At 37.8% G+C, this 25,098-nt stretch overlaps 1 protein-coding gene across 1 annotated transcript in view; it reads left to right on the plus strand.

The window, feature by feature from the left end:
* Positions 1 to 347: 347 nt before the first annotated feature.
* The window catches only part of LOC127685411 (sodium channel protein type 2 subunit alpha-like), an 80,760-nt gene continuing 56,009 nt past the window's right edge, over positions 348 to 25,098 (plus strand). The window contains 10 exon segments of the mRNA XM_052182598.1: positions 348 to 659; positions 1,529 to 1,647; positions 9,649 to 9,738; positions 10,595 to 10,723; positions 11,273 to 11,364; positions 12,236 to 12,508; positions 15,352 to 15,415; positions 16,774 to 16,915; positions 17,065 to 17,271; positions 18,500 to 18,787. Of these exon segments, the coding sequence (XP_052038558.1) occupies positions 393 to 659; positions 1,529 to 1,647; positions 9,649 to 9,738; positions 10,595 to 10,723; positions 11,273 to 11,364; positions 12,236 to 12,508; positions 15,352 to 15,415; positions 16,774 to 16,915; positions 17,065 to 17,271; positions 18,500 to 18,787 (1,671 nt within the window). The 5' untranslated portion in view covers positions 348 to 392.

The following is a 25,098-nucleotide window of genomic DNA, read 5'->3' on the forward strand; positions in this document are numbered from 1 at the left end:
AAATATTCCCACAAACGAAACATCAAGCGTGCAGAAAGATACACAGTATCTTCCACTTGCAAGCTCTGAACAGGGTGTTTTCCCCCAGAAGTAGCATGATCACTTCAAACATTTCAGGAGTGGGAGAATAGATTACCTCATACACACCTACTGGATGTGAGAGAAAGATCTCCGTGCAGGCAAATGAATGCATGCATGAGGGCTCACAGGGCTGGAAGCAGCTGCCTTTGTGAAGCGCTCTAGCTGTTTTGCTTTGCAATACTTGATGCTCAGTGTCCTGTGATTGCCACCTTCACCTGTTCTCTTAATGGTCATTGCTTTTTCCCCTCCTGTTTCTGTAGCACTTTCTTATGCGAGGAGCTAAACAGTGATTAAAGAAGCAGGATGAAAACATGGCACAATCAGTGCTGGTACCGCCAGGACCTGACAGCTTCCGCTTCTTTACCAGGGAATCCCTTGCTGCGATCGAACAACGCATCGCAGAAGAGAAAGCTAAGAGACCCAAGCAGGAACGCAAGGACGAAGACGATGAAAATGGCCCAAAGCCAAATAGTGACTTGGAAGCAGGAAAATCCCTTCCTTTTATTTATGGAGACATTCCTCCAGAGATGGTGTCAGAGCCTCTGGAGGACCTGGACCCCTACTATATCAATAAGAAAGTGAGTTTTTAGAACAGTTGCTTTTATTTCCACAACTTCTTTAAGATGGTGAAGAAGGTACCTCTTTCCATCTCTTAAGATATCTCTAGGATGCTGGGTGGGCCAGATCAACAAATGGAGTCATTATTCTAGAAGTGTTTTGAGAGCAGTTGGTTGAGCCCATGTTCTTGGGGCAGGCATCCTGCAAGGATGACAAAGGATGTCTTCCTGTGAGGAAGACAAAGCCAATTTATTTTCCTGAATACTAATTATACAATAAATTGAATGCAGATTCAATGCAGATTCACTCTAGTGCTACTGCATTGTGCTGAAGGGAAAAGTAGAAAAAGGATGTGTGTGTGTGTGTTTGTGTGTGTGTGTGTGTGTGTGTTTATACTACTAAGAGCAGTGTCTAAGATCCCCATATTGCCTTGAACTTGATCCAAGGCTTTAGGGCCCTTTGGAGGCTTAATTACGCGTTTACACCACAGATCATTATTTTCCCATGGCTCCCTGCAGAAGAAATAACAGAACACGTACAAGGGGGAAAAGTTCTAACAGTTTTCATGGGAAAATTACTTAAATGAAGAATTTGCTGAAAACTCACTTTTAGGCTGTCTAAGAGTTACAGACATGGCAGAAAATATGAGTAAAAGACTCGACAAAGTTACCAAGAAGCCTATGGTCTTAACCACAAGTGGTCTTTGAATTCCTTACCTCCTGAAGGTCCTTATCAAATTTTGAATAGTTTGCAAGAAAAAGGACTGGCATCCTGCCCTTTGTTGCTAACTGTTGCAACACTTGACATTTTAGAGGGGTCTCTTACTCCCTTCAAATATCCTTGATGTCATCTGTAAGCTCTGTTTCACCTGTTGTGTTCTCTTTTTCAGACCTTTATAGTATTGAATAAAGGGAAGGCCATCTCTCGGTTCAGTGCCACCTCTGCCCTGTACATTTTAACTCCCTTCAACCCCATTAGAAAATTAGCTATTAAGATTTTGGTACACTCATATCCTTTTGATGAATAGTCATTTAAAGTGGTAATTTTTTTCCTTTGACTTCATTATAAAGTTGAGCATTTTCAAAATATGTGTGGTTGTCAGTGTCCAATGGTGGCACTTGGCCTTCCTCAGCAGGTAGTCTGTGGCAAGGCGGGACAGCAGGTAAGTAAAAACCTTGTTCCCCCTAAGAGCTTTTATCCTCTCTGACTCGCTGCTTCTTTCTTTCCTCTTCTGCTCCCTTCCCAATCACTCATTACCTTCACTCACTTTAGTGAGATGGCCAGGATAGCTTTTCATACCTTTGAGCTTTATAGAGCTATACTGGAAGTTTCTGGGCATTAACTTTTCTCAGTGATTCATCATTTAAAATACATAGAGACAAAGAATCTATACTGTGGATTTTGCTGCTGTTTTGGTTCTGTGGTCAGAATTGTACTAATTTCTTTTGTTATGCTAGTGCTTGTAAACTTTGTGTTCACGAATATATACAAGTGTGTTTATTTTACACATGCTGGACTTTCCAAGTGCTTTCCAGGTTCCTTCCCTGATGGTTCTTGTGCTGACTTTCTCCTGGACTCTCTTTTGATTACTCGTTCCCTGGTTTCTTGTCAGGCTTCAGTCTGCCTGTCTATATATACTCAGCTACAGTCTTTATTCTCCTTCCTGAAGGACAGGATCCCTGAAAGCACGGCAGGGAAGAGACTTGACAGCTAACAGGGATTTGACTTAGTCCTTGAAGTTAAACACAGATGCTGGAGTAAGAGGTTTTTTTCCAGGCAGAAGCAGTAGTCTTGCTGAGAGTCAGTCCTGGGAAAGCCAAAGAAGCAGAGCTGTGCTGGGGAGAGGAAGAAACGGGAACGCATAGAAACCACAGAAGTTTCTATAAAGAGTTGTGTATTTAAGGAACCCAACTCAAAGCGGAAGAAACTGAAATACTGCTAAATTTCTATTAGAACAAACTCTTTTGTTGTTTTTTGGGGGGGTTGTTTGTTTGTTTTGGATTTTTCAGACTGGGTCTATGTAGTCCTGGTATCCTGGTTTTCTCTATGAGTCCTGGAACTCATTGTGTGAAATAGGCTGGCCTTGAAGTTATGGAAATTCACCTGCCTCGGCAACCTGAATGCTGGGATTAAAGGAGTACACCATCATGCTTAGCCCAAGACCTTACACTCCTAAATGTTTTACTACAGTTGTTTATTTATTCATCTGGTATATATGTGTGTGTGTGTGTGTGTGTATTTATGTGAACATGTGCATGCCATTGCATACATGTAGAAGTCAGAGGACAACTTGTAGGAGTCAGTTCTCTGTACCCCGTGGGATCTGGAAATTGAGCTATGTCAGTAGGTGTATTGCTGTGTGTGGTGGTCTGCATGAGGTGCCAGGGTGTGAGAGGACAGCTTTGTGACATCGGCTCTCTTCCTCCACGTTTATGTGAGTTCCAGGGATCTAATTCATGTTGGCAATCTTTCATGGTAAGCATGAAACTCATGGAAGCACTTCATAGGCTCTGACAAGACAATTTTTTTTAAGTTAAAGAGAATTATACCCTCGAATTTTATGCCACAGTCAGACCAGGACCTAAATTTAATGCTTCAACCAGAAATTTTCACCACTGGTAGTAGATGTAGAAAATAGTTTGAATTAGAGAAAGTAATTGGAAATGGGATGGCTATAAAGCATTTCCCCCAAAGTTTTCCTGGAAATACAAGTGATGTGTCTAGAAATGTAGCATTTTGAAACTTCCCCCCCCTTTTTTTGTACCTCTGAGGGATTCCTTTCTAATATCTACATCAGCATAATTTTTTATCTTTATACCCTTGGTTTTAAAATTTACTGTGCATTATTTTACATCAAAATTTCTTTACATATGCTCCAGCAAGAGAATCCAATTACACAGAGAAAAAGTCTGAGTTAGTGTTAGAAGTGAATAAAGTCGAGTCTGTGTCTTGGTTCCCATGCTTAAAATGATGCTCTCTTATGTTCCAAGCTTATGTGAACTGCATGAATATCTCTGTAAATTATTCCTTGTATTTTCAATGGCTATAGTTTATTTATGCAAATATAGTTTATTTATGAAATCATGCCCCGTTCACATATAAGACACTGAGAGATATTCACTAAGGAAAATACTGACAAAACAAGCAAAAGTTAGAAAATCTGATATAACAGATAGAAAAGAAGTCCTGAATGGAAGAGAAACTCATTTTCACCCTTCTGATGGAAGAAGTAGTAGACCCTATATAAAAATATAAGGCAGGCCTTTGTTTTGAAATTTAACACATATATACAGAGCACATCTTCTATAGAATATTTCATAAAATCTATCACCTCCCCTTTATGAAAGTCCTTGACAGATATGAACCTCAGGAGTTCAGTGATAACATTCCCGCAGGTAGAAGATATAGGCAGTATCAGAAGTTTAGTCAGAGAGTCTATGTGTTGGAGACATGGCTCCTGTTAGGACCTCCCTAGAGTTTCACATACCACTTGAATTTCTCTTCTATTCTGAGTAGCTCAGGTAAAACTAGGCCAGCAGTCTTATAAATTAAAGCAGGAGCAAGTGAATCTATTAAGCTGTGTTAAAATGAATCTATATACTTCAATTTACAAAACTGTTTGCATTTATTTGATTGTGTGAGAGAGATTTCCACATATGTGGAGGCACGGGTGTGGAAGGAAGATGAGAACCAGGGAGAGTCTTTTTTTTTTTTCCACCATGTGGATGCTGCGGATCAAACTCAACTCATTAGGCTTGGTGGTCTGCACTTTTACCCACTGAGCCATCTAGACAGCCTCAAGATGAACTCTTGGATCTCCTAGAGTCTTTTAAATAATGCAGAGCCACAGATTTCTTCCAGGGAAGCAAATCAGACAAGTTTACTCTGTAAATTTCTGAATTAATTGTGTCATATTTCAAATGCACTATCTTAGAGTAGAGATATGAGGAAAGGCAAGAGGGCTTATAATAAATACAGATAAGCTCTTCTGTCTTTTGCCGATACTGTAAGAACTAAGCAGAGATCCCACTAACCAAGATGTATGTGACAATGGTTTTCCCAATGGCTTTGTGTTTCACTCCACACAATGAAAACTCTAGACTTGAATCTTGGTTGTGTGATTCCCACAGCAGGGCGTTTACTATACATTAAAATACATGGGAATGGCCACAGGATAACAGTTGACTATGATCCAGAGAATCTGAGTGCCATCAAATTTAGATGTATGCTGCAGAGGGCTGACAGTTTCCAGAGCAACAGAATGTAGGCCACATTGTAGTAACAGAAGTTAAAGATGACAGCAAGTCCTTAGTCTGGACCAGGAAGAAAACTGGAGTTACTGTGGACTGAGCCTGGAACAGCTGAGTACAACAACCTGTAGATAAATCAAGTGCTTGGTTTCTCAGCGTCTGTATTTGAGACATCTGTTAAATGTTAGCAGAGGAACTGGAGTTTGGTGCTTATGCAAATCTGAAGTCTAGAAAGGATAGGGCTAGAAAATTAACTTTCAGAGATGTCATTGTGTGGATGCTATGGATATTCACGGCACCAGGTTAACCCCCTAAAACCCTGAGACGCTGCACAACAAACACTGGTGTCCATCATTTACAAAGGGTAGGAGAATGAAAACTTTAAGGTCAGGGATCAGATGCCAATATTCCAATCCTACTTTGAAGATGTATTTATTTAGTGTATGATGTTGATCACATTATAGCTTTCCTTTTATTTCCCTTTCTCCATAGCCGTAGCACATACATCATAACAATAAATGCATTGCTGGCTCTGACAATGCCCACTTGCAACATCATCAACAACAAAAGTTTATATCTTACTTCACAGTTTATATCTTAAAATGCAAATGATTAGGGAATAACAGAAGTAGCAGAGAGTTATCTTAGTAGATAATGGCTGTATCTTATGAGAAAGTGTTGGTACAATTAGCCACATTAATATAAAATTGAGCTTGCTACTACATTTTGCTACTAGTTGAAGCTGAATCACACAACTTATGAACCCTGCAAGGCTGGTAAAGGACAGATTTAACCCTTGGTTACTGGGCTTAAAGGTAGGCGTGTTCTCATAGGCATAGAGATGGGCTGGCAATTGTCCTTGGCAAAAGCTACACAACCATTTTCAATACAAGCTTTTAAAAAGCTTTTCCTCACCATACACACATAGAAAGTATTTTCAATTTGCCAACTGATGAGTTAGTCTGTCGATAAATAAACAGCTTTTATTAGTACTTCGTGCAAATAGAGCACTAAATCAAAAAGATTGCTTTTTTGATATTATATAGTTTAGTCTGCTTCTATTTTATTTTATGTAGGTAAGCTGTTATGGAAGTACTGTTTCGAGATAAGTTGGACTTTTAAAAATGTAATCTAGTTTATCCCTTGGTCTTCATATTTAGGAAATAGTAAAGGATGTATATAATTTGCTTTTACCTTTACCTCTTAAGAATGGGCCTTGGCATGCAGTTTTTTTAATTTTTAATCTGTGGCTTGCCAATGTAATGTTCATATCTGTATCATGTTTTTATGTGGGTTAAAATTTGCTGAATCCCCACTATTTCAGTTACTCATTAAAATTTAGACATTTATAAAATAAGTTGACAATGAGTAATAAAGTTATCAGAATTTAAAATTTTGTATGCACAAATACATGCTCTGCCAGAAATATATGATCCTGATTCTACATATCTCTTATTTTAAAAAGAAAATATTTGTATTTGTTGAGTGTCTATCATGATTCTTAAAGTATATATTTCTCTATTAAATTGATAATTATACAACATAAACAACTGTTTTGAGAATGCTTTATTATCTGTAATTTTTGAAAAAATGTAATTATTTCTATTGTTTATCCTGACATATTTTACTGCGCTATATATAATTAAATTTTCCTGTTGTAAATAGCATTTTATAAGAATTATAGACTATTGCTCAACTCATCATGTGACATACACTTCATGAGGTTTTGATTTTTCATCTTGTGTTTATTCTGTATGTTCTGCCCTTTAACAGCATAGAAACTTGAATGCATAGTGTATATAGATTTTCACATTCGGGGAGTATTGCAAGGTAATTGACCTAACCAGATCAATCAGTATTGTGAATGCCAGACAGTACATATGTATGATGCCATAACATCCCGTGACTTTAACAATTAGAAATTACTATGATAGAGATAGTACAGTAAAGAACAAAGGAGCAGAAGACATCTTAGAATCCTGACCGCATGTTAAGATGTCATACAGTGATTGGATATATAGGATAGTAGGAAGCTGCCAAAATAATCCCAGCTATATTTACAAAGTCCATTTTGGGGTAGTTAGTTGAATGAACTAACTCATAAAGACTACTTTAGATGAAATCACAATAGCATACAAGTCTTGTTACAAGACTGCTGATCTTGAAGAACACTTTAACTGCTCAGTAATGTGGGAATGGGGAGTTATGGGCTGAATCCAGAATTGACAACAAAATTAGAAGTGTTCTGTGGACATTAGATATGGAAGTTTAGGAAGAAAGGGAAATCTAAGGTGTCTCCTAGGCTCCTGACTCACACATGAGAATACAACGATTGTGAGGGAGTTGTTTCTCCTGCAGCAGAGGGATAGGAAGGCTGTTGGTTAAGTTTAGGAACTACAAATCTTTCAAAAGTTTTGTAAGAGTCAACGGGATACCTAAGTACAGATGTTAGATGCATAACTGAGCGTGAAGACCTTGAAAGATATGTTACCTGGACAGAAGGATTTGATATCTGTATGAACACACATGATGCACTCTGGTTGGATACTGGGAGCAGGAGCCAACTTAGATTTTGGCTTAGATTTTGTTTCTTCTCAAAAAGGAAAATGAAAGATTTCAAATGGCACAAAATGCTGTTGCTCCTGAGACATGAACAAGCAGGCAACTGGGGCCTCCTAAAAAGAAAGAGGAAATGACTTAACAAAAAGGGGAGAGGACATCTTTGTTGGGCTCAACTGGAAAGCAAGTCAAATGATAACTATAATACAGCTGTTGATTATTCTTTTGTTTGTAATGAAGTGACATGGAGATTTTTCATCTGTAGGTAGAATAGCTGGAGAACTAAAGATGCAATAGGTTGCTAAGAACAAGAAAATAAGCATCTCTTTCAGGAACTCTGGCTATGAAACAGAGAAGAGAAGTGAAGCTAGAGTTTGCTGATGAGGGTTGTGGGTTAGAGACTCTCCATCTCCCTCAGGATAGGAGTACCATAAGCAACTTTGTATTGATTGATGAAGAGAGGCTAAGAGTCACAAAAGGTTACAGAATGGAGAGCGAAGCTATTCCTAAAGCATTCTGGAAAGGAAGCACGTGGAGTAATGGAAATTTTCCCACTGTTAATAGGAAAAAGAGGGCAGGTCCCAACAGAGAAAACTGCCCATTTTGGGGTGAGGAGCAGAGTCTGGTTTTATCATTTTTCTTACTTTATCTCTTATAAAGTAAGAAATGAGGTCACCAACTTGCAATGGAAAGGGAGGGAAGAATAAGATTGGAAATTGAAGGACAGTAGAGAATGCTTCAAATTCTGTTTGGGGGAGGTCAGATCTGCATGCAAGCAGGACCACACAGGACTATCTAGGACCACTGCGGTTAGTGACCATACATTTCTAATGTTACCCATCTGCTAAGAAATCATGTGTCCTCGGATGGCTGAGGCACAGAGTGACTTCCTTATATGAATGGTAAACTTTCTAATATTTTGTCTTTTTACATTATTTACAACAATAAAGAGAAAGTAGGTGATTCCTCTTTATAGTCATGTTTTCCAGTTTGGGCTGCCCACTCGTGGCTGACCCCTGTCACTCATGTAGATCTACTCTCAGTAGTCACATTTGAATAAGCTGGGAATTAAGAATGGGACTAAGAGCACTATTACAAAAACCAAAAATATCGACTATTACATTGACTAATGCCTTTACAGGCAAAAGCTGTCTTTCTTGATTAGTGTAACACTATCCACAACCTGGCCTGTAACAGGGCCTCTTTGTTTCATAAAAGAAATGAAATGGTTTATGAAAAGAAAAAAAAGCAGCAAGAAGGAATATGAATATCTTTGTTCCATCTCTGAGATGATTATGGCCGTGTGTAAGTACAGACGAAATGCTGTTCTTATATAATTTATAAGTGTAATTTAGGTTAAATGTGAACATCAATCATTTCAATTATTTTACTATTGATCCTTTTCTTAAAATAAACTTTTTTTTCGGTTTGTTTTATGTACTCCTGAGGAATTCAAGACAAGTACTGGCTATACATACAAAGCAATCAGAAAACTAAATCAAATAATTATTATAATCAATATTTTCTTTGCTTTTTTGGAAATAAATGTTTGCTGAGTATCTGCATCCAATATACTGAGTTATAGGATACTTAACACAGTTTTGCAGGTTTGCTTTTCACAGATATTCTATAATATGATTTTTTTCTTACTGTTAAAGTCAATTTGATCAGAACTTTGTAAGCTATTTGAGCTAGTGACAAACCCAAGAGATGTCAACATTCCAGGCTGCCGTCTTTTCCTACATTTCTGGATCTTTTGGACAACTCTCATAGGTTGTACCTTCCATTTAGAAAGGGACTCTGTGCACAACATTCTTTCAGGGTGAGTCATAATGCATTTCATCATTTCCTTAAATTGTTTTATTGAACTTTCCACCCTAGTTTATTTGTGAACTGAATTTGCAATTCTATTTGGTTGAGTCTATCATGGAGACAATTTACATTTATACATTATTCACATCAACTCATTTCTTTACACTTTCCTCTTAATTGTTAAGTTTCTTACTTGTCTAAAGATAGTTGATGTGGTTTTAAACATGTGGAGATGAAGGGACAGAAGCAAAATAAAGGTGAAGATAAAATAATATGTACCATAAAATAAGCATGTGAGTCTTAGAGTTGGGGGAGGGTGAAACCAGGAATATGCATGAAAAGTTGTCTCTTCCTATGAACATCATTTTCCTTGACAATACCTTTCTACTTTATTCAATGTGCTTATCATGTGCACAATTCTTACCAACTGTGTATTTATGACCATGAGTAACCCTCCAGACTGGACAAAGAATGTGGAGTAAGTAGAAAATTCATGTTGAAAATTATTTATTTAACATTTCAAGACACTTTCTGCTTCCTTAGTACGTTTTTCAAGCCATGCTAAAACAGATGGTTCAAATCCATGCCCACCACTGTCTTCCTCTAGGACAGTGCGTCTCAACTTTCTCAATACTGAAATCCTCTAAAACAGTTATTCTGGTTTTGGTTACCCCAACCATAAAATTATTTTGTTGCTTCTTCATAACTGTAATTTTGCTACTGTTATGAATTATAATATAAATATCTGATATGCAGGACCCCTGTGAAAGAGTCACTTGACCCCCCTCCCAAAGAGGTCACAACCAACAAACTGAGAACCACTTCTCTAGGACAATGTTTTCAGTAGCTCAAATAGGTGCCCTGATATATGAGGAGCTTCATCTTCCTTTTGAATCTTACACTGGAGAGTCCTAATGATTACTGATATCTGATACATTTCTCATTTAGGGATTAACATTTATTTGCATCCATCACACTGAGAGTCAGCTCATATAATTCAGATGCTATCATCAGACAGGATGGTGTTTTCACACACTATGTTGAGTAATGCGGAAAGTAAAGTATAACTTTATTTAGAGCCATTTGGAATTTAATGGCTCTTTTGCCTTAAGCTCTGCCTAAGTTCTTTACCAGAAATCAACCTGGAGTTTCTATTCATGTATGCAATCTAAATCATCTTTAGGCATGTGTGCATACATTAATGGTAGAGAACTTGTTCAATGTGTGTGAGACCCTAGGGTCAAGTCTATTACCAAAGTATTCTTTTCAAAATTAAATCTACATATGCAAACCACCTACAAAACCTTTATTGTTAACTTGGCTATTTTTCTCAGGTATACTTTTACAGGAATTTATACTTTTGAATCACTTATTAAAATACTTGCAAGAGGCTTTTGTCTAGAAGATTTCACATTTCTACGGGATCCCTGGAACTGGCTGGATTTCACAGTCATTACCTTTGCGTAAGTAATTTTATGAAACTTTCTACCCTGGCAGAAGTAACACTATGGAGTCTAAACTGTAGTTCTCAGAGTTGGCTTCCTTGGACTCATAAAGCATTTCAATTAGTTATCACATGGATTTAAAATACCTTTCCAATCAAATTATTCAGTTTTGAGAAATTAGGAACAATCCCAATAAATTATATGGCTTTGGTTTCTATTAGCTGTAAGGTAGTAATAACAGCTCAGTCGATGACAATGCCATTCTCCTCTTAACTGCGAAATCTGGAGACAACACTCACTGAAGTTGAAATGGTCTTGATTCAAGACCAACATAGATGTAGATTTCCCCAAATTCTGAATAACTCTGATTTAATCCTACAGGTATGTAACAGAATTTGTAAACCTAGGCAATGTTTCAGCTCTTCGAACTTTCAGAGTCTTGAGAGCTTTGAAAACTATTTCTGTAATTCCAGGTAAGAAGAAGCCGGTGTAAGGTGGTAGGCCCTTATATCTCCAACTGTTTCTTGTGTTCTGTCATTGTGTTTGTGTGTGGACTCCTTATTACAGATATGTGACAGAGTTTGTGGACCTGGGCAATGTCTCGGCGTTGAGAACGTTCAGAGTTCTCCGAGCATTGAAAACAATATCAGTCATTCCAGGTGAGAGCTAGGTTAAACACCGAGGCTGACTTTAGCTGCACTGGCGCACTGCTCACAGCTGTTTTGGCAAAAGCCTGATTGCTTGTTGCACACTGCAAGATAATGATCAAAAGCAGGAACTGACCCATTCCAGGTTGGATAGGTTTGATTCTTTGCTTTTGACTGGTTGCTGTCTCTCAATCGGTTCTAAATCAGCCTTTGAGTTTAACAAGTTTTGCATGAGGCACTTATAGTAACAGGCTACCTGGTTTGCATCTTACAGCATCAAGCTTTCCGCATAGAAGCTGAGATGTGAGATACTCGGGCCAATGCAAATTTGACCAATTAGTTCGAAAACTGGCTATCTCTTTAAGAGGAGATAAGTGGAGAAGCAAGGCGGGGCATGCGCGCTGCATGGGACTCAGCTTGCAGATGTCTTCCTTATTTTGGCCCGTTCTCAAGTTGTCAAAGTGCAGACTTTGGAATTGACTGGTTGCAAGATTTCTCGATATTCTTCTGCTCATACAGATTTTTCAAAAATCAAACCAAACCAATATGGGTTCAGAGAGTAAGACATCTGCAAATAAAAGCAAACTTTACATCAGGTTGATCTACAAGCATGAGTGACACAATCATATCTTTTGCTTTAAGGTGTGCGTGTGAAAACACATTCAGTTCATTTCCATTTGGTTTTCTAATGTAAGTTCTGTTCCCATTCATTTCCACCAGCTAGCAGGCTTTTTGTGAGATTTTTATTCATCCCCAAACATTAAACTAATACTGTGGGCATTCTGCATGACATTTATATTTTTCAGGACAAGCTCATGATATTTTTGTTGGTAAATCCTCTGTTGAATTGGAAGTGATGACTTCTCTCTGGTTTTATTTATAGGCCTGAAGACCATTGTGGGGGCCCTGATCCAGTCAGTGAAGAAGCTGTCTGACGTCATGATCCTCACTGTGTTCTGTCTCAGCGTATTTGCACTAATTGGGCTGCAGCTCTTCATGGGCAACCTGAGGAATAAATGCTTGCAGTGGCCCCCAGACAATTCTACCTTTGAAATAAATATCACTACCTTCTTTAATAACTCATTGGATTGGAATGGTACTGCCTTCAATAGGACAATGAACATGTTTAACTGGGATGAATATATTGAAGATAAAAGTAAGATATACTCTTGTAGTCATTACGTTGCTTGGTTCTTAAAATATTCAAAAATGGTATGTGGTAGAACAAAATGTCTTAGGCTAATTTACTATAACTTCATACATGCACTAAGAATACCAAATTTTTCCTTCCTTTTTCCTTATCTAACAAGTGACATGATGAAAATAGCCATTTCAAAGTGTGTGATCTATTTCTAAACCAGAGTTGAAAGTGGTACCACATCATCCTGTATATCAAAATTATTTATTGTGGAGGTCTTGGCTAGGAGTTTTCAAGCATCTTAATAAGACAGTGATTAGACTCATTCAGTGTGTTATGCTGCAGTAAATTGTTTGGAAGATTGTGAGAAAGGCTGGAAAAATAGCTGAAGTATGGAGTTCAATCCCTACACAGCAAAAATGGACACACAGTAATGTTACAGGTGTAATGGCATTACACCAATAATGCCAGCATTTAAAAGACAGATGTAGAGCTGGAGAGATGACTCAGAAATTAAGAGCAGTGTCTGCTCTCCCAGAGGTCCTGAGTTCAATTCTCAGCAACCACATGGTGGCTCATAACCATCTACAATGAGATCTGGTGTCCTTTTCCAGCCTGCAAGAATACATGCAAGCAGAACACCATAAACATAATGAATTTGAAAAGATCAGAAGTTCAAGGTAATCCTTGGGTACAAATGTATCCACGGCTAGCCTGGGATACATATGATGAAATGATTTGACCATTTTTTTGGTTGACTCAGTCCATATGATCTATCTAGATAGAGAAAACATTTTCCAAGGTGAATACAAACTTGTATACTGATCAGAAAGGTAAGCAAATATAGTTTATCCATGTGCTTATTGAAAAGGTAGTGTTTACTCCATCACATGAGACTTGGTATTAGAGTTGTCATTATCATTTGATTTTATTTGAGAGCTGGATATGAGAACATGTTAATGTCACATTATATTTCTGTTTATTGAAGCTAGCCCTTCTGTCACTTGATGATCTATACTACCTTTCCATGCATTGCTAGATTAGTCAAATACCGCTGTCTCTTGATCACCTGTACTCTATGGGGTTGTTTACTCTGAGATATCCTTCATGTTCTGCATGGTTTTTGTTTTTATAGAAGAATATGAGATTTTTATCATAGCTCACTTGATACTAAATTTACAATATTTCCATTCTTATGAAGCATTTACTTGAAAAGATTCATTAGAAAAAATGAGAAAAATCTAACAGCCCCAATAATTTTGAGGTTTTCTACTTACTAATAATATAATTGACGATGAAGAGCTTTTTGCCCATAAATCTTTTCTCTGCTTCTGTGCGGCTACAGATGGGTTTCTATTTATAGGGCTTCAGTGGGAGGGGTTGATTGTGGCTAAGACTGCAGAGACATAGCGTCCAATTGCTCTCCCAAGAGGACACACCCCTTCAGAGATTCCCCCACAGCCACTCTCAACTCACTGAAATGTGAAGAGTATAGATATTTATCATATTCAAAATCTTTTGGTAGAGGAAAGCAAAAATTACTGTTCTTTTCTTTATTTCTTAATTGGTAATTTGGAGAAGTTTAAAATATGTTTTCAAGCACCAGAGGTACATTATACGTTTCCTACCACATGAATTATCTGCTGATGTTTTCACTCCCTGCTTTACCAGGTGGTAGCATTTTGATGGAAGCCATATGGACTCTTTATTAGCGATTGTCTTTTATCTTGGCAGGTTTTCTTTCCAGCTTATTTTTCATCTTCGGGCTTGTTTTGCGGGCCTCAACACCTCTAATTTTTCAGGCAACCAAATTGTCAGTATCGTTTGCACATTTTTTTCTGTTTTTGTGTTTCTAAAATGCTTCTTAATAAGAGGTAAAAATGAACATCTAAGTATTTGCCCTGTGCAACAGCCTTATGTGGTTAAGGTAATGTGTTAGTGGACTTGCCTTAAATTCATAGCAATCTTGACTTTTACAGTTTTGTGTAAAGGTCTAAAAATAGTTTGTAAAATTATGACCTAGATTTTCCTACATAGTCTATTCACACAATCCTGGAATTCAGGGCTTAGGTATTCTTAAGTATTAACAGAGTAAATTGTAAGGGGTATGCGTGTGAATATATGAGTGTGTGTGTGTGTGTGTGTGTGTGTGTGTGTGTTTATGTGTATGTGTTTATGTGTGTTTAATTCCTGAGAACATTTTTTCAATCTCCAAAAATTATATATTTCAGACCTTAGAATAACAAGTAGCATATATTTAGTCAGCTTACAGTTTTCCAAGCTAAAAATTTATTTTGTTCATTTCAAAGACAGAACTCAAGCAAGCAAGCATGCAAACAAACAAACAAACAAGCAAATATTATAAGGAGGGAACAAGCACTAAAGCCCACTTCTCACATGAAATTAAATAAAATTGGCAGAAAAAAAAAAACCCTCTACGTCTGGGCAAAAAGTACACATGAGCCACTGAGAGGCTCTCTCCGCTCCTTCTGTGCCAAGCAAGTTGACTCAATGCCGTGGTTTCTTGAAGCCTTCCCTAAGCATCTTGAGTTTGTGTTTGTAATTAACGCTGATCTGAAAATGCTATTTATTATTATTGTTATTCGCATTATCATCGTCATCATTATTATTATTAATATTACTTCTGGAAAAGTTTCTTTCTAATTTTTCTAAATATTATTTACGCAAAATGATTTGTAGTTCTTTGATATTTCCTAAGGGGGGGGGGATGCCCATTCAGCCATGACTTTCAATCATTTTATCTACTTGTATAACAACTGAACACATTTATAAGCATCCTTACCTGAACCAAATGATTGAATTTAAAGCCTCTTAGTGAGTATCCTCTGCTCTTTACATAGGTCACTTTTATTTTTTGGAAGGACAAAATGATGCTCTGCTTTGTGGCAACAGCTCGGATGCTGGGTAAGTTGTATTTCCGTTTGTCACTCAGTGGCACATCCCACATACCTGGCCCCTGCTCTGTCCTCATTCAAAGTCCTCCATAAATTCTCCTTCGTGCTGACTCACAGAATAGCCAGGATAAGTGCAGATTCTCACCTCCTTCACACACCGAGAAGCAGCAGCTATTGTTCCACACTAGGTCACATCTAATTTTCCAAATTAGCAACATGGAAAATAGACACTCAGAGCTGATGCATTAGAATTCATAATCACAGACAAGAATCTGTGATTATTTATTTAAGCTAATCCAATCTCCATGACTTAAAAAAATAAAATCCATGACGATCACGTCACCTTGAGACACAGGCTGACAATCTTTATTTCAGTAAAGAAAAGTACATAAAATAGACTGGAGTTCTTTCATTCATTCAAATTCTGACTCTAGCATATTTTGTTATTTGGCTTGCCCTGTATTTTTTCCATGTACAAACTGTCACTGTAATAATTCCATTGGTTTTATATATATATATATATATATATGTGAATATATGGGTATAATAGAGAATCTTTAGTTATGCTTAACATTGTGGTAATTAATGTTTGTAATTTAGAAACATTACTCATGTGATAGGTAAGGCAAGCATTTTAGTCCCCCAAATACCTGCACAGTACTAAATGCTTTCTACACTAAATGCTTTCTAGAGTGTTTGCATGTTAGTAGTTTTTTCTTGTTGTTGTTTTGTTCTGTTTTTGTTTTGAGACCGGTCCTTTTATTAGTCCATTCTGTCCTGCGAGGTTCCTGCGGGCTAGCAAGGTCAGGAAATTAGCCCCAGTTGACCAAACCCAGTAATGTCAGTCACAATCCTGAAAGTAGTGTTACTCTGCTTAATCAGCAAATAAAGTGATTCCATGGGACCCACACTGCTCGTTGTCATTCTCTACTTTCGGCATGGTTACTCTATCATATCTTCTCTCTGCCCTAGTTTACACACACACATGCACACTCACACATACAAACACACACACCACTCATATCCCAAGACATCTTCAATGAAGATCAATTATATTTCTATGCATTTATTCATCTGATCATGCTCATTGTCCCAAAAGAAATGATTCAAGATATTATTATCTTATATGGATGTGTGGTAAACATAATGTTACAATTAGGAATTAGAGGAACCTACAAGACTTGGAAAATTCTGTTACTGTACAGGAAAAGCCACCTAGTGCTAAATACATGCTAAATAAGTCAGAAGTCCTAGGATTTCCTTAGAGCCTGTACAAAATAATTCACATCAAGTAAAATGGGAAAAAAAACCCAAAAACAATGGATTCACAGATAGTGAATTCCTTTCTCCTCTTTAATGTAATTACAGCCAGTGTCCAGAAGGATACATCTGCGTGAAGGCTGGGAGAAACCCCAACTATGGCTACACAAGTTTTGACACCTTCAGCTGGGCCTTCTTGTCCTTATTTCGTCTTATGACTCAAGACTTCTGGGAAAACCTTTATCAACTGGTAAGAACTGACATAATGGTTCTTTGAGGAAGTGCGCAATTCTGTGACCAAGGGAACTGCCGAGGAATATTTTATTACTTTAGAGAAGGTGCTTGTAACAGCCAATGTAAAATTTATAAACATATTTCTTCCACTTTTTTTTTTTACAGACCTTGCGTGCTGCTGGGAAAACATATATGATATTTTTTGTGCTCGTGATTTTCTTGGGCTCATTCTACCTAATAAACTTGATCCTGGCTGTGGTGGCTATGGCCTATGAGGAACAGAACCAGGCCACTTTGGAGGAGGCTGAGCAGAAGGAGGCGGAGTTTCAGCAGATGCTGGAGCAACTTAAGAAGCAGCAGGAGGAAGCTCAGGTAAAGTCGGCTGGCAGAGAGACTGCTGTGTTTATTTCCATTCTCTGGCCTGAAGGTTGCTGTTGACATTGGAGAGACAAAGGTGTGTGTGGTGTCAGGGATCTGTTTGGTTGTAAGCAAGGTGTTCACTGATTTGGCAATCATGATATACACCAAGGGCATCAAAACACCATCAGGTACAATTGCTTTCATGACACTTTCCTCTTTGTGACATCTTGAGAAATTTGACTATCAGTAGCCTCATTCATTGAAGCTTACAAAGCAGGCAGAGCAGTATGCCGTCAACGGAATCAGTTTCTTATTATTCCGGCAAACTGGAATTCAGGTAGAGTGGCTTCTTCGATACAACATCACTCAAGGTGAAGAATGTCAGAAAACACAAGTCATACTGCAACAATTTCACAGATTCAGGAAACACAAGACCCTACCTAACATGAAATCATGACAACACCAACATTCCCAGCTTTTTATACTGAAAACTCTTAACATACATTCAAAATATTTTTCTAACTATCTATGTTTGACTTAATGACAATTATTTTTCTAAATATCTGTGTTTGACTTGATGACATTCACTAATTCAGTGACCCGATCTTTGCCTCTTATTGTCTGTTGAATGCAGGTCGCCACCATTCAATCTATAATAAAGGCCAAAATAAAGTAGACTGGGGTAGTAACGACAATATTGAACACTGTATTTCTTTTTAAAGCCATATGCTTACCATTTACAGATTCATACTGACATTCCAGGATATCCTGATATATAATCTGTGATATCTTTGCACAGTTTCTAATTAAATAATTAAGATAAAAGATTAAGAGATTTAATCGATAAATACTTGACTAAGTTTAATTTGATAACACGCTCTGGTAGTCATTGTCGAATGTGACGAAGATCAAATGCCTTTGAGGTGAACTAGAAAACTTTAATTCTTAAATCCCTCTTTAAATCTTGTTTTAATCACATAGGAATGTTATGTTTGTTATGTTTATGTGAGTAGACAATTATAGAGCTACATCAGGTCAGAGTCACATTCTTATCACTCATACGTGTCTGCTTCCACGTTGATTTTTCTTCTTAGGTTAATGAGAACGTCCTATTTTCCAAAGTATGGGATAGAATATGAAATTGTATTTCAGGGTCACATTCATTGTATTCTAGATAGACGAAGCAGTAAATGTGTGGTGCTGAAAGCAGTATACAACCTGCTTACTTTGTGCATTCTAGGCAGCAGCTGCAGCAGCGTCTGCAGAATCCAGAGACTTCAGCGGGGCAGGTGGGACAGGCGTTTTCTCGGAGAGTTCTTCAGTAGCGTCCAAGTTAAGTTCCAAGAGTGAAAAGGAGCTGAAAAACAGAAGAAAGAAAAAGAAACAGAAAGAGCAGGCTGGAGAGGAAGAGAAGGAAGATGCAGTGCGGAAATCTGCCTCTGAAGACAGCATACGAAAGAAAGGCTTCCGGTTTTCCCTAGAAGGAAGTAGACTGACCTATGAGAAGAGGTTTTCCTCTCCACACCAGGTAAAACAAAGGAGTCAAAAATAGATGAAATAGATTAAATAGATTGCATTTTCACATCATGGTTTCTTTTAAAGGAGGTGTCAGTGTTTGGTGGGAGCTGAAGATGCCTTCTAGAATGAACTTTGTGATGTTTTCAACCTTGGTAGTGAGAATCGAGGATTGGGTTTCCATCTCAGAGGTCCTGCAAGTTTTATAACTATCTTGGAAGCACGGGAAGGCATTTTCATACCACACTGAGCTTGGGGAGGTTTGTGGTTTGGAGGTTTTGTTAAAGACTTGAGACTCTGGGCAGTGTTCCACGTGGAGAATGATCACAGATGGTCCCCATCCCTTCTTAGCTACTGTGCCTGGACCCAGTGAGCTGTAGGTTTTCTGAGTGGCTGGTGCCCAGAAGTGGACCGGGATGCTTCTGAGCCATCTGTACAGTGTTCCCATCCATGTGAAAGCTCTCATTAAGAGTGAATTATTCATTGTTTCAAAGGGAGCTGAAACAAACTCTTTTCTAAAGCATAGCCCAAATCACAGGTAGACGGGCGCTAAGAAAGATCTGTATCACTAACTAGCAGTGATGCTTGATTGCAGTTGATTTTCGGTGCCTTGTGTTAAAGGAAGAAGGAATTCAAAGAATGCACTGATTTACATTTTGCAAGAAAATGTTTTCTGCATGCCTCTAGCTTATGCACTCAGCCAAGCTGTTGAATACTCGCTATTTAGGTCCCTTGGTTGTTTAAAATTACCACGAGAATTTCCCAGAAATAGTTCTTTGGAGGACAAGTTCACCATGAGTGAAACTACAGTATTCCTATAGTACCGATGACAATGACAACACACCCTTTGTCTTGGTACTTGCAATGTGAGTTGTTAAAACCTCACCTCACTACAAAGCTAGGTAGCTATTTATTTAAGTATATGGCAAACTTTCCAAAAAGGAGAGGAGAGGCTCTGTGGTTTGTTGGGTGCCTATCCGACGATCACTCTATTTTGAAACCTATTTCATTAGCTTCTGTTAATTGTACAAAACGTAGGCTTCACTGTGGCAATTTTCACATAAGCACATAGCCGACCTTGACCATTCATATTCACACCAATTCATTTACTTTCTCTGCCTCCTCATCTCTCTAGTCTCTTTCTTCTTCCAAAATAAAACACATCCAAATCTGCTTTCATATATGTTTTTCATATATGTATATATTTGCATATATATACATACATTTTCATATGTAGAACCTAGAAATCTATTTTTGAGTCCAGCTCTCTTCAGTTGTCATGATGATCTGTTATGTGATTTGTAGCTATATCATGAGGATATATTGTGTTATTTGTGACTAATTGTTGTATTCTGTTGTGTAGCGATACATTTTCTTTATCTGTTGTTGAAGGACACCTAGGCTGATCACATAGCTTCAGAAGTGTGCATAGTGCTGTTGTAAATAAGGATATGCAAGTATTTCTATGGTATGTGGACTTAAATTCCATTGAGTATATACCCAGGTGTGGTATAGTTGGATTCTATGGTAACTCTAGCTTTTTTTTTTTTTTTTTTTTTTAAGATTTCTTTATTTATTAGATGTCGGTACACTGTAGTTGTCTTCAGACACTCCAGAAGAGGGAGTCAGATCTCTTATGGATGGTTATGAGCTGCCATGAGGTTGCTGGGGTTTGAACTCAGGACCTTTGGAAGAGCAGTCAGTGTTCTTAACTGCTGAGCCATCTCTCCAGCAACTCTAGCTTTTTTAAGCAGCCCCTTTCCTGATTTCCAGAGTAGCTGGGCTAGCATATATCCTTGCCCACATAGTATAAGGTCCAATTTTCCTGCTATTTTTGCCAGCACTTACAATTTGTGTTTTCCTATGAAGGTGTCTTGTGATTTATTCTTAACAAATCCTTTTAGCTGAGATGAGATGAAATCTCAGTGTAATTTTGACTCAGGTTTCCCTGATGGCTAATGATACTGAATTTCTTTGTTGTGCATGTATTGGCTAGTTGTACTTCTTATGTTGAGAAATATCTGTTCAGTTCATTACCCATTTACTAACTCGGTTGTTCGTTCTTCTGGTGTTTAACATTTTTGAATTCTTGGTATGCTCTGTATCAATCTCTCATTTTCCTCATCAACTTCCCATTCTTTTCACCAAGGAAAATGCATTTTTTTCTGCAGTGCCAAAACTCTTTAATTTGATGCAATCCCGTTTATCAATCTTGTCTGTAATTTCTTGAGTTGTTGGAGTTTTCTTTTTTCCAGAAAATAGTTTGCTATGTCCATATCCTGAAGCATTTCACTCTGCTCTTTTCCAGTGGTTTCAGGCTTTCCAGTCTTACTTTAAGATCTTTGATTCATTTTTAGAAAAATATGAAAGGAGCTTATGTATTCAAAAATTGTAGCAGAGCAGCATCTATTCACTGGGAAGGTGATTGAGATGAAGATTTGTATTTGAATGCAGGGAGTTAAGGTACCAAGTTTTGTGATTTACTCAACTTAATTACTTGACCACTCCATGAGAACTGTAGAACATCAGCTATCATTATTGCTACTTTTTGTTTTTTCTAGGGACAAGGTCTCATGTTTCCCAGGTTGGCCTCTCACTTGTGTAGCTGAGAATGACCTTGAACTCATGATCTTAATGCCTCCACCTCAAGTGGAGATTTCAGAAATATGTCACCAAGTGATCATAAACATTTTATCTTCTTGATGTAGTCTTCCTTTTATTAATATGTAACAACTTTATTTCTTCCAAATAAAGTTGACTTCCATCTGCTTTGTCAGGTATGAGTAAATCTGCGCATACTTGCCTTCAGATGTCACTTAATTTAGTTTATTTTTTGCACCTTTTTACTCTCATTTGTTTATATCTTTACTAGTGACTTGAGTTTTATGTGGATAGCAAATAGGTGAATCTTGTTTCTTATTCTTTTTAGCCAGTATACATGTACTAATTAGAGCATTAAGACACCTTATATTTAGGGTAGTTGCTGGATGGTATATGTTAATTACTCTCTGACTCATTATTTGCTGTTAAAACAAGGTTAAACTTTCTTCTCAATCCTCATTTCTGCATTGATTATATACGCCTTCATTCCTCTTCTGTGTGCAGTAATGTTTTAAGCAGCTGCTTTGTGTCTGGCTTAGTGGACATACATTGCTATAGTTTATGCATGGCATGGGAAGTCCTTTTCCTCATTCTATTTTAAAAGACAGCTTTGATGGATGCTGAAATCTTGTTTAGCAGCTATTTTGTCTCATGGATTGATATGTGTTAGTCCCTGCTCTCCAAGTTCTTAGAATTTGTTCAGCAAAGTCTTCTGCTCTGAGTAGCTTAACTTTGAATGATCTTAGCTCTCCCCCCTCACAACTCTGCAGAGTCTTTCTTCACTTTGTTGTACAAATTTTTTGACTCCAATATGACCTGGAGATGTTATTTCATGGTTATGCCTATTTGGTATTCTACTTTGTTCAATCCCTGTTCTTCTTTATTCTACTGGGTTTGATCTTTTAATGATACTTTCCATTGAGTGGGGTGTTTTTTGTTTGGTTTGGTATGATTTGTTGGTGGTGGTGATGGTAGTGTTTAATTCCTAGAGTTTGTTTTCATTCCTACAATACCTGTTTAATTTCTAACTCTCTAGTTGCAGTCTCATCCACGTGGCTGAATTTCATGAGCAAAACTTGAGTATATTTCTTTTTTATTACAGTTGACTCTTCTAATCTTCTTTGTGGTCTCATTGATCATTTTTAAAATAAGATTTGCATGTTTGGTGTGTAGAACATTCACTGTCTTTGGATTAGGCCATTAGGAAGTTAATAACTTTTCAAGAGGGCTGGTAACAGCTGAGTTTCTACAGTGCTTGTGTAGCTGGCATGAAGCCCTTGTTTCATTCCCAGGACTATATAAATTGTGGTAGCATAGGCCGCAGGCAGAGAACTAGGGAGGAGGAGACAGGCAGATCAGAAGTTAAGGATCATACTCAGTTATACAGGGTGTTTTAGGCCACCTGGCTAGGCTATCTTGGAGAGTGTCACTAAAACAAAACAACGACAATAAAATGTGGAGTGGTTGTGTTGTTGCCTTTCCTGGTCATAACTCTTATCTTTCTATAGATTCATGCATCTGTGGGGATGGACTTGTGGTTTTAATTTAGGGTTTTCTTTGTAGCCAGCATTCTTTTAAGATTTGGTTCCCAATAATGCTTAGATGGAAGCAAATAAAATATAGAAATACCAGGTATAAAAAAAACAATTATAGATATGATTTTTCAAAAATAGAAAAAGAGAGAAAAAAAGAAAATGAGAGAATCATCACAGTATAAAGTAGGAGGTTCAAAGATTAAAAGTGAAATTAATAGGAATAAAGATGAAGTTAGAGCAAGGAAGGGAAAAAGAAGGAAGCAAGATTTCAGAAATGAGAGACAATGATGATTGATGATGATGATGATGATGATGATGATGATGATAGTCATCAGCTGTGGCTCTACCAACTCTAGAGTTTGTACACCTAAGAACTACAAATGACCACTCAAGATATGTCCCTTAAGTTCTTTGAAAAGTAGGAAAAGCAAGCATAGCTCTTCCATAGCATTTCTGCAGGGGAGGGGAGAGCCCAGGGAGCCAGGCATCCTGCCACACCTCTCAGTATTTTAAATATCTGCTTAGTGCTAAGCCATCCTCATTAAGGAAGAAGCTTCAGAACCAAATCACCTACTGGACCTGGGATCAGAACTTTTTGCCACACACAACAGCCAATCCTACATGGCATATAGCAGCTATAGAAGAAGGTAATCTACCTACCCACCATGAATTGAGAAGACTTAGTCTCTAAAGCAGCAGTTCTCAACCTGCTGTGTGGAGGCTGGAGCCAAACTCTGGTGCTTACAATTGCACAGCAAGTGCTGTTACCTCAGTGGTTTTGCAGCTGTGGTTGCAGCCCCTTTGGTTGAAAGACCTTTCACAGGTTGCCTAAGACCACTAGAAAACACGGATATTTTCATTATGATTTGCAACAGTAGAAAAATCACAATTATGAAGTATCAATGGATATAATTTTAAGATTTGGGGCTACAGCATTAGGAACTTTATCAAAGGGCCACAGCATCAGGAAGGTTGAGAACCACTGCTCTAAAGTAACCCAGAGAAGGGAGCTGTTGTTCCTTACCAGAGATAACAGGGCAGGGCAGTAACTACCACACTCTCCAGAGCCCATCCTCCCTGTGGCTTACACTTCTCCTCAGGTTAATGTCTGAACCTCCAGAACTCTCTATGAGTGCCTCTTGTGACTATCTCTCACCCAGACAGTGTGATAGGATGTGGCCAGTCTCTAACAATATGCCCCCTAATGAGATGTGCCTGACTATAGTCCTCTGAAATATTAGGATCAACAAAATGACTTTTTTCTACCATGTTAGCTTGTCCTTCAAGAGGAACTGCTGCCAGCCAATCCCTGTACTAGATTTAGAGCTTTCAGGAGCTGTAGGTTTCTCCTGAAGCTACACCTGTCAACCTGCTCTGAAAGGAGCGCCAACATGCTGCATACTTACCATGTGGATGGCTTACATCATAGGTATTCATTTTACTCTGCCTGCTCATAATCAGTGCTAACAACTAGACAGCAGAGTATTACTTTCACTATAGATTTAGCTCACTGTAGGGTGGTTCTTAATCTGACCTGAAACCCATGGACTTTCTCCTTTTATGGTCAGCCTGAAAAACATCTTTAAAAGCTAATTATGAAATGTATAATTTGATTTTCTTTAAAATATACACATATCTAGGATATTTTCTATTTCTCTTTACAGCTTATAAGACAGAGAGTTTCACATGACCTAATAGTTAACATATGTACATTTTGGTAGATCAGCTGACCCATGTCACAGCCAAATGATATTGGGAATTGAGATAAATGAATTCAAATTGAATAGGATTTTTTGTTTCCAAAGGAAAATATCTTTTTTTATTTTGTTAAGACAACTCTTGTGGTTCCATCTGAACAAATTTTAATTGGCAAATATGATTCCCATAAATGCTGGGATCTCTTTTTTATTTTTATGCTTAGTCATTTTTATTGGCTATTTTGTTTATTTACAATTCAAATGTTATTTCCTTTCCTGATTTCCCCACTCCCAGAAACTCCCTATCCCATCCCCCCTCCTCCTGCTTATATGAGGGTGTACCGTCACCCACTCCCCCACTCCCACCTCCCCACCCTCAGATTCCCCTACACTGGCATACCAGGGCTCTCTTCTTAATAGCCTGATTATTTTAAAAGAAATAAAAGAAAGGAGAGAAGAAGAAAATGGAGGAAGGGAGTTAAGAGATCGAG

The sequence above is a fragment of the Apodemus sylvaticus genome, chromosome 5, assembly GCF_947179515.1.
Source record: "Apodemus sylvaticus chromosome 5, mApoSyl1.1, whole genome shotgun sequence".
NCBI lineage: Eukaryota > Metazoa > Chordata > Mammalia > Rodentia > Muridae > Apodemus > Apodemus sylvaticus.